Source organism: Neophocaena asiaeorientalis, unplaced genomic scaffold, assembly GCF_003031525.2.
Source record: "Neophocaena asiaeorientalis asiaeorientalis breed wild unplaced genomic scaffold, Neophocaena_asiaeorientalis_V1.1 scaffold44, whole genome shotgun sequence".
Classification (NCBI taxonomy): Eukaryota; Metazoa; Chordata; class Mammalia; order Artiodactyla; family Phocoenidae; genus Neophocaena; species Neophocaena asiaeorientalis.
In genome coordinates, this window is record NW_020173678.1 from 951200 (window position 1) to 960840 (window position 9641).

A 9641-nucleotide genomic window follows, 5' to 3' on the forward strand; every position below is an offset into this window, starting at 1 on the left:
GGGAGGGGTGGGGGGGCCACCCTGGGGTGATACGCCAGCCAGGGGACTATCCCCCCTCAGAGCAAGATGGAGACCCAGGCACGAGCCGCCTGCAGCCCGGGGCCGCCCCGGGGGTCCCCCGCCCCTGCCCGGGCCCCTCCCCGACCTGTTGAGCTCCCAGATGCGGACGGCGTTGCCCGAAGCGGCATACAGCATGCTGCCCGAGGGGCTGAGGGCAATCTGGTTGATCTGGTGCTCTCCCTGAGCGCTGGTGATGGTGCGGGTGGACGCAGCCACACAGGCGTCCCCTGAGACCACCTGGCCTGAGGACCTGCCCGTGAGGGAGAGAGGCAGGGTCAGAGGTAAGGGCTGGGGTGTCCCTCGCGGGTCTCCTGGCCTGGGTCCTGGCTCCTGCCCCGCCACCAGTGCGAGCCGGGCGGGACGACTTACGTGAGGGTCCGGACGCACTTGGCCGAGTCTCGGATGTCCCACACCTTGATGTAGGAGGTGGACACGGAGAACACGAGCCCAGAGAGGCCGCAGTACTTGATGGAGACCACGTTGCTGGGGTGACCCTTCAGAGCTGCGATCTCCTGCCCCGTCACCAAGTTCCACATCTTACAGCTGCGGTCTGCAAGAAAGCGGGCGTGAGCGGGGGACAGCCGTCACGGCCGGGGCCCGGGGAACTCACGTCCCCACAGCCACCGGGGCCGTCAAGGCCAGGGGAGGTGGTCCAGGGTTGCCCAGGGGACGGGCTCCGGGTCCGGGGGAGAAAACGTGCTCCCGCCTGCTCCCGTGGCGCACGGACGAGCCCGGCACTTCCCACCGGGGCTTCTCGGGCAAACGCCCACCAATGCCAGGCTCACGGAGCATCGCCGGGGCGCCGGGGCTGGAGTAAAGCTCCCGTGCCTGCCAATCGCTGACCAAATTAACGAACGATGCCAAGCAAGTCTCAGGAGGAGGACTTGGAACCGATGAACCTCACCTCGATTCACAACCCTCTCCCTCCTGCCACGCAGGTGGGTGTATACACATTTCCCGCTGTTCTATTAGCTACCTCCTGCACAGCTGCTCTTCCTGCCGGAAGGTAACGTTTTCTGACTGTCACTGGGATTAAGGAATCGTAGGAAGTGCGCAGCCCTAAGTGCTGGGGTCGGGGAGGGGCTGAGATGAGCAAAGGTGGGGCACCTGACACGCTTCCTGGAGTTCCAGAGGCAGGTCTGGAAGGAGGTACTGGATGGAGACCCCAGAGCCAGCTAGGAGGGGAGGCCCGGGGTGGGGAGCCCTGACCCCGGCAGGAGACCCCACCTCCTCGACCTGGCGGCTGTGATCCCGTCTCCTGGACAGCCCGCTCTGGCAAAGGGAGCGGGAGGGCGGGAGGCCCTGACCCCACCTGGCCGGTCCGGGTTCCGCCCACCTTTGGACCCTGTGAAGAGCAGCTCATCCGTGGCATCCAGGCAGAGGATGGGCTTGGTGTGGCCCTCAGCCATGGAGACGCACTGCAGCGGGGCCGTCCGCGCGCCCCTGGCTCCTCCGACCGGGGTGATGATGCCCCTTCCCGGGAGAGAGGGAGAGAGGCGCCCGTCAGCCCGGGACCACGGCCAGGCTGAGCGAGGCTCCCGGGTGAGGGACAGGCGCAGGGGCACTCGGGCTGTGGCAGGGGCTCCAGCCACAGCCCCCCAGGTCCGAGAGCCGCGCAGACAGCCTGTGGTGCAGCCTCTCAGTTGCCATCCTGAGCACTCCTGGGGAGCAAGCCCGGCCGGGCACGGCCAGGGGCCAGGACACGCGGGAGTCTCCTCCATCGCCTGCCTGACCCAGAACCCAAGACACACACGCCCCCAGGCCCCAGCCGGGCGGGGCAGAGGCCCCAGAGCTGGATGGGCTCCTCCGGCACCTCGGCGTCCACAGGGAGGGTGGAGGAGTGTGGAGAGGGAGGGCGCCCAGGCCGCCAGGCCGGGGCAGAGACGCGCGCATGCAGGCGTGCACGTCACCTCCACCTGGGCCCCTTTGGACCACTGTGGTCAGATCCGTGACTGCCATCTGCAAAGGGCTAAGTCCCTCTGGGGAGCCCTGCTCAGCTCTGTGGGAAGAAAGTGCAGGCCCCTGTGGGGAGCGGAGCTGGCGTGGCCCCCTCCTCCCCACAAACACTCAGAGACGAAGGACGCCCGTCCTGAGCGGACCTGAGGACTTCGCTACACACCAGCCTCCTGGAGGGCCTGATGGTGAGGATTTATTTCCAACTGAGGGTCTTTGGGAACGAGCCCCTGGCCAAGCCACGTGCATGTCTGAAACATGGCCTATTCTTTCCAAAGACAGCGCCGCCCCTGTGGCCGAGAGCGTCGGACGTGCCCAATGTCCTGCCCTGCCCACAGCTGCTCGAGAGCCCCCGAACTCCACTGGCACCCCCACGGACGGCGGTCGGACAGGCCCAGCCGTCCCCGGTGTCGCAGGCACACGAACAGCCCCGCCCCCCAGCTCCCCGCTTCTGACGCTGGCTTGGGCCCAGGGGAAGGAGCCGGGGAAGGAGCCCAAGACAGCAGTGGGAAGACCCCAAGTTACAAGGATAACCCTCCGCCCATGGGAGGGGCCGGGGTGAGGGGGTGGCTGGCAGCCTTGCAGCCAGGGGCATCACCCCCGGGGGTAGGAACAGTGAGTGGCGGTCGCCCCGGAAGAGCAGGGGGAGCCCTCAGCTCAGGGTGGCCCTTTCCCAGCAGGGGCTCAGGCCCACCCGGTCCTGGGACTTGCCCCTCGTTACGGGCAGCGGGAGGGGTGCGCGCGCGTGTGCGTGCGCGCGGGGCTGGCTGAGGGGAGAGAGGTCTCCTGGTACTCCTGGCCTTTGGGCCAGGAGACGTGGGCAGGGCCACTTCTCTTTCAGAGCCGCGGTCGGTGAGGGAGCCCCCGACACAGCTGAGTAAAATCCGGGATGCTGAGCCCGCGCGACCCTCCAGCAGCCTTCCTCCAGGGCTCCGGCCCCCCAGGCTCCCGTGCCCGCCCCTCCCACCCGGTGACAAGCCACCAGAAGCCATGCCCTCCAGAGCCCCCAGCTCCAGCCTGGCGCAGTCAGAGGCCACGAAGCACCCACGAGAGAGGAACCAGGGGTGAGAAGGGCAGGAGGGGGTCTGGGGGAGCCACGGAGAGGAGGGGCCGCATGCTGAGGCCAGGGTGTGGGGCAGGGGGACAGAAAGGGAGCAGCGAGCCATTCTGTGTACCTCAGGACCTCCGACAAAGAGGAGTCGCTGTCATCAGACCTGGGGGCAGAAAATTAGCTGGATTAGGGGGAGAGAGGGACACACACGAGGGAGCAGAGGCGGCAGCAGCGTGGGGAGGTCAGAGGGTGGTTATTCTCTGCAGGGGGAGCGGAGAGAGGAGAGGAAGGAGGGCCTGAGGGCAGCGGAGAGGAGGTGGGGCAGGCCGGGGAGCCTGGGGCGGGGATGGGGGCGCAGAGGGGCAGGGGGGACACGGGCCTTGCTGGTCCCAGGATCTCGGCTGCCTCACTGCACAAGCTGCGCCTCCTCCCACCCCTCCCAGGAGCAGGCCTCTCCCAGCAGAGCTTCAGAGACCTGCTGATCCCCAAGCACTGGCCCCACGGGCCACTGGACGGTACCCAGCAGCTGCCTCTGCACACACATGGGCCCGACACCCGGGCCACCGGGCAGGACCAGGGTCTGGAAGCCCCCGGCGCTGGGATGCCAGGGTCCCACCCAGAGCTGCTGAGAGGGACCTGTCAAGTTGTGAAGGGCCCCTGGCCGGCATGGGGGTCCCCTGGCCGGCATGGGGGGCACCCTGGCTGGTATGAAGGGCCCCTGGCCGGCATGGGGGTCCCCTGGCTGGCGTGGGCCGGGCTCGGTGCTGTCTTCCCGCAAGGGGGGCCACGGCAGGTTTGGGGCAGGAACGATGTTTTGCCTCTGTGAGGAGAGGTGATGTAGGCAAAGGAGTAGCACTTTGTAGCCTGGGCTCCGCCAAAGGACAGAGGAGCTGTTAGAGCCGAGAGGAGCCCTCTGGGGGCTGCAGAAGGTTGGGAGTCAGGGGTGCCCAGCAGTGTGGGGGGCCCAGAGGGGAGCACAGGAGGGCCGGGCCTCTCCCTTCGCCACCGCGGAGGCCCACAAGTCAGAGATCCCAGGTTTGGGCCCAACTCGGCTGCTTTCTAGGTGTCCCGCGGCCTCTGAGCCTCATCTCCTCTTTGTAAAGTAGGGAAGGCAGTCCTCGCGGCTGGTTTACATACTTCGGGCGGAATCACGTGTGTGCAAGCCTGGGGCGGCGCCGGGGGGCGGTGCCCACCGCACTGGGAGGTGAGTGTCCAGCGAGAGCGCTCAGTAGGGGTGTGCTGACCCTATCATGTGACAGAAACGGGGTCTCCTTCTGCAGGGACCCTTCACAAGGGTGCTGGGGCGTGGCCTGAGCATTAGCGGGGGCGGGGGTGTGCGTGACTGAAGCGAAGGGAGGGGCTTCAGAGAAGAATGAGAATCAGGAGGGGCAGCAGGGGCAGCTCTGGGTAGGCCCTCGGGGTGCCCGACTGCCCAGGCCTGGCCCCGTGGCTTCCTTCGTGCCCTCTCCTGCGGTCCCCACACGCTCAGGGGACTGGAGGGGTCCACGGGCAGCACAGAAAGGGCAGAGGTGCCGGGAGAGGGGCCAGCACAGCACGCCTAGCGTCTCTCCGCTGCCCGCCCGCCTGCGGCCAGGGCCCGCCCGCGGCCTCCCTGTCCCCTCTGTGCCCCCCGCCCCCCGGCGCCCGGCTCTTACTTGTCCAGCGCCGACCCCTGGCTCTGGTTACTGGTGAGACGAGAGAAGACGTTTCGGTCGTTCCGGGGCCGGGTGGGAGGGGACGAGGGGGGCGTGAACCCCACGTCTGTGGACCTGGCAGGTGAGCAGGACAGAGCGGCAGCCATCGGTCACCGCGCCTCTGCCCACGGGCATGCACACACGGCATCGCCTGCACCACCTTCCGTCTGGCTGTGCGGCCGGCAGGGCGGGGGGGTCCTACGGCCCAGCTCCTGCTCGGCCCCCAGGGGTTGGTCCTCGTGATCCGTGGGTTCCGCATTTGGGAATTAATTCACCTGCTCTCCAAAGCCTATCTGTCAGCCCCAAACAACACCCGCAGGGTTCCTGGTCATCTGCAGGCGTGAGGACCCAAGCACACATCTTCCCAGCTGAGGTCGAAAGAGGTGGCCCTACCTCCCTCACAGTGCACACAGCGCCCTTTCCAGTCTATTTAGTGCCATGCTTTTCAAATTTTTGTGCGTTTGGTTGGTGATTTCAGTGTTTAAAACGGCCCCGAAGACGCTGCTGCAGGGCCACCTGGTGTCCTGAGCTCAAGGAAGCGGGGACGTGATTTACAGAGAAGATACGTGTTAGGTGAGCTTCGTTCAGGCATGAGTTCTAGGGCTGTTGGCCCTGAGTTCAATGTTAATGAGTCAACGGTACATATTGGATTAGGTGTCTTTAAACAGAAACTCACATGACGGGCTGATGAAGACGCTGGGACCAGAGGCTCCCAGGAGCCCAGCCCTGTGTTTCCCGGGAACAACGGCTCAGGATTCGCTAAGTCGTGTTCACGGTGACTTGACAACACAACTGCCACAAGCAGCTCGACCTGATCTCCAGGGAAGAGTCCAAGGCCTCATGGCGCCACCCCTTCCAGCACCCACGACCCTGCTCTTTGGAGGGTGGTCCTCAGGCTCAGCCCATCCTCCCTCCCTTTGGAGGGTCGTCACGAGACCAGCCTACATTCCCCCCAATTGCAACTCAGTGTGTTCTCTCTGTCACGGGGGGCGGGACGGTCTGTGGGGCCCCAGGTGCACAGATGCCTTTGCAACTCCTCCCACCAGAGGCCCATCTGCAGCCACGGGCATGGGCGGCTGGACCGGAGGGAGGGACAGGTGCATGTCCCCCTCCCAACAAGGCAGGTGCATGAGGTCATCCTGAGCCCCTGCCCTTCTACTACTTCGCTGTGTGACCTGGGGAGGCCACCAAACATCTCTGAAAATTAAGGTGACCCTGAGAGGCCTACCCGAAGAAGCCCGTGGGGCCCCACGAGTGAGTGGCTGGCCTCCTGGGGACTGTCCTCGGTCCCGCATCCCCTCCCGGGACTGTCCTTACTCACCTACACTCCACCCACAGGACAAGACCTTGAAAGGGCCTGAGGCCTTCCAAGGACCCCTGGCCGTGAACGGGGCTGAAGCCCACTGGTCCCGTGACCAGGCCAGGCCACTGCAAATCCGCCCACCCTGAGCTCACGGCAGCCGGCGGTTTTTAGCAGCGGCCTTGGCCACCAGCTCAGGTGCTTATGGAATACCTGTTTCCTGAGCCACAGCTGACGAAGTGAGGAAGGGGCCGTGGGGGGGCCGAGCGGGGCCGGATGGAAGTGTGCACGACGGTGTACAGTGGGCCTCCCAGCGATTCCCGCCTCCAGGGTCTAGAACGTGTCCTCACCTGATGGGCTGCCCTCGGTCATATGACTTCCTTCGGGTCAGAGGGGACGTCTCCGCTCCTCGAGACTGCCGGGGGCTGGAATGCAGGGTCCAGTGAGGCCCGGGCCCACCTCCCGGTCCCACCCATGCCCCCACCACTCGGCTCCCTCCTTACAAAGTGCTCCCTCTGCTGGGCAGGCTGATGGTCCGAGAGACCTTGTCCCGGTAGTAGGGGTCTCGGATGGAGAAGCCCACTCCGTCCTCTTTGATCTCCACGAGGGAGGCCAGGGACTTAGTGATGTTCTTGGTGGACACGTCCAGCGGGGGGCCCAGGCACTCAGCAGACACGGCCTTCATCTGGGCGGACAGCTTGGGCTCACCCTGAGACAGGAAGGGCTGGGTGGACCCACTGCCCAAACACGATGGCATAGAACGGGGAGCTGGGGGAACTCCAGCGGGGAGACGCGCCGCCGGCCTGAGGCAGAGGAGGTGATGGAAGGGCCCCGGCAGACACGACCCAGGCACGTCTCCCGAGGCTTCTGGAGAAGCCAGACCAACAGGAAATGCCTCTGCTGCCCTTCTTTAGACTTCGCAAACAGAACAGCAGGCTGACCGCTGCTGCTCACCAGCTAATCAGTTACTCAGAGGCTGTGCACAGGTCGCCGCTCCCAGTCTGCAGGGCTCTCCCTTCTCTCTTTACTCAGTCCTGCTTCGTGGTTCCGTCTAGTCTAGTAGTTGCTCCCTCAGCGTCAGACAGACCCCCCTCCCTGCTGAGTCAGTGACCCGCACGCACAGTAACTAGACATCCAGGGTGGGTCCTTGACTCAGATCAGGAGGCAGAGTCTTGGTGGGGAAGAGGGTGAGTTCTGACAGCGAGGCCTCGGGCTGTGATGATGTCATTCCACCCACTTCAAAAGGAATGGGCTGTAACGGGTCACACGTCTGGGCACCCCGACCCTTTCCAGGTCAGACCCTTCTTGGCCGCCGCATCCCAGCTGGAGGCAATACTGGGTTGGGGCTGAGGGTAGGGGTAGAGCCCCAGGAAGGTGGGGACCAGGCTGCGGGGAGCCCCCCGCCCCCGGCCGCCTTCTGGTGGGGCTCACCTTGAACTTGAAGTCGTCATGGCTGGTGGAGCCTTTCATGGTGAACGACTGGGAGAAGCTAAGGAAAAAGCAGAGGAGGGCCAGGATGCCGACAGCTGACGTCCCGGCTCCCTGAGACTTAGGTTCATGGGTCCCAAAGAGCCCCCAAGCCCAGGCTCAGCCCTCGACCCCCCGGCAACCCCCCAACCCAGCCCCAGGCACACGCTGGCTCCCAACCCGGAAACTCACCTCCCCTCCGAGAACTCAGACACCTCCTCATCTGTGCTGGCGTAGCCGTTCTCTGCCGGGGAGGAGGGAACCGAGGGGTGAGGCCCCAGCGAGCCCTCACCCTCCCTCCCACCCCTCACCCTCTGGGATCGGACCGCGGCTTCCGGGGAGCCTGGGGGAGGGAGGGTCTCTGAGGCGGGGGTCCCTGGGGGCCCCGAGGCCTGCCCCCCGCCCTGTACCCTGCTGCACGTTGTGGATGAGGGCCTGCAGCTCGGGATGGGCCTCGGCCTTCTCGCGCAGGGCGTCCAGCAGCAAGTGGTTCTGGGAGGGGCCCGCTATGTCTGTCTGCCTCAGCCGTCCCTCCAGCAGCCGGATCTGGGCCTCCTTCTGGGCCACCTGCAGCCCCTGAGGGCGGGGAGCGAGGAGGCCTGGGGTTACCCCTCCCGGCCTGGGGCTGGGGGGGGCCCCCGTCACTGCCCTCCCAGGATCTGCTCCCAACCAGACGCCTCCCCGCTAGCTCCCAGGCCCCAGCCTGTGCCCATCGCAGACCTGTGATGCACCCCAGCCCCCTTAATCTCCCCCGCATCCACGCTGTGGGACACACTCCCTGTTATGGGCAGAGTCGTGTCCCCAGAACGCACATGTAGATGCTGTAACCTCCAGGACCTCAGAATGTGACTGTTTGGAGATGGGGTCTTCAGGAGATAATTACGTTAAAATGAAGTCTCTAGAGGGGGCCCTAATCCCTGTGACTGGTGTCAGGACACAGACACACACAGAGGGAGGACCTCAGGAAGGGCGAAGCTGAGTCTACAGGCCCAGGAGCGAGGCTCAGAGGGACCCGCCCCGCCTACACCTCGATCTCTGACCCCAGCCTCCAGGACCGGGGGCAGGAGACGTGGGCTGTTTAGGGCCCTTGTCCGCGGTGCTGGCCGCCGCAGCCCCGGTGGAGGAACGCGCTCCCGAGGGGCGAAGCAGAGCCGCGAGAGCTCCCTGTGCAGGCGAGGGGTCAAGGAGGCCAGGCCCCTCTGCCCCTTCCCCGAGTTGCCCTGCAGGCACAGACCCCGGGGGAAGGAAGTCCCCACGGCCAGTGCTCTGTCGGGCAGAGGGGACAGGGGACCGACACAGGCCAAGGGATGCCTTCTGTTCCTGCACAATGCCACTGACCCCACTCCTGGGTGGAGCGTATCTGTCTGGTCCTGTTGCCCCACCGGAAGTGCGCGCGCACACACACACACACGCTGCCCCCTCCACCTCCGCGGGCTCAGGCCCGGCCCTACTCTGGACGGGCTCGCACCAGATGCCAGGGTCGCCCCCGCCGGAGGCCCTGCTGTGTGCCAGGTGCCACGCCAAGCCTCTGGCCCCGTCATCTCGTTAAAGCCGCGCGCGCAGCAAGCCGTCACCCCGCTTTGCAGCCTCGGTGCTCGCTGGCGCCTGTGAGGGACGCTGCCGGGCGCCCGGCCGGGCGCTGTATGCTTCGCCTCAAGGGTGGGTCCCGGGGCTGCCCGCCGCCGGCCTACCTTATCAATGGACGCCTTGAGGAAGTTGTCTAGCAGGAGGCGGGCTTCGGCCAGGGAGCAGGAGCTGATGACCACCGACGTGTCTGTGGAGTCCAGCTCCTCCTGGACCGGGAGGCGGAGGGCCCACGTCACCAGGGCTGCCGCCCCCGGGCCCCGGCGCCCTCCCGCTGCCCCGCCCACAGGCACCTTGGTCTCCTCCAGCTGCACAATGGTGGCCTGGCAGTCGCCGATGCTGTCGTTGATGTAGTCGATGTTGGCCGCCAGCACCTCGATCTCCTCTGCCAGCTCCTGCAGCCCCTTCTCCTCCTCCGGGCTCTCGGCCTGCAGCCGCTCCCGCTTCCTCCTCAAGGCCTCCTGCAGGAGGGACAGCTCCTCCCTTTTCTGGGGGGAGGGAGGAGGCCTCAGGCTGCTGCCAGGGCCCAGTG

At 66.1% G+C, this 9641-nt stretch overlaps 1 protein-coding gene across 1 annotated transcript in view; it reads right to left on the bottom strand.

Moving 5' to 3' along the window:
* The window catches only part of LOC112402608 (kinesin-like protein KIF21B), a 37779-nt gene that overhangs the window by 599 nt on the left and 27539 nt on the right, over positions 1-9641 (bottom strand). The window contains exons 20-31 of the mRNA XM_024749624.1: positions 9403-9602; positions 9217-9318; positions 7936-8101; positions 7718-7769; positions 7490-7547; positions 6562-6767; positions 6409-6483; positions 4720-4833; positions 3189-3227; positions 1397-1533; positions 430-610; positions 146-310 (exon numbers count right to left, since the gene is read on the bottom strand). Coding sequence (XP_024605392.1) covers positions 146-310; positions 430-610; positions 1397-1533; positions 3189-3227; positions 4720-4833; positions 6409-6483; positions 6562-6767; positions 7490-7547; positions 7718-7769; positions 7936-8101; positions 9217-9318; positions 9403-9602 — 1495 coding nt within the window. The remainder of the gene's footprint in view (positions 1-145; positions 311-429; positions 611-1396; positions 1534-3188; positions 3228-4719; positions 4834-6408; positions 6484-6561; positions 6768-7489; positions 7548-7717; positions 7770-7935; positions 8102-9216; positions 9319-9402; positions 9603-9641) is intronic.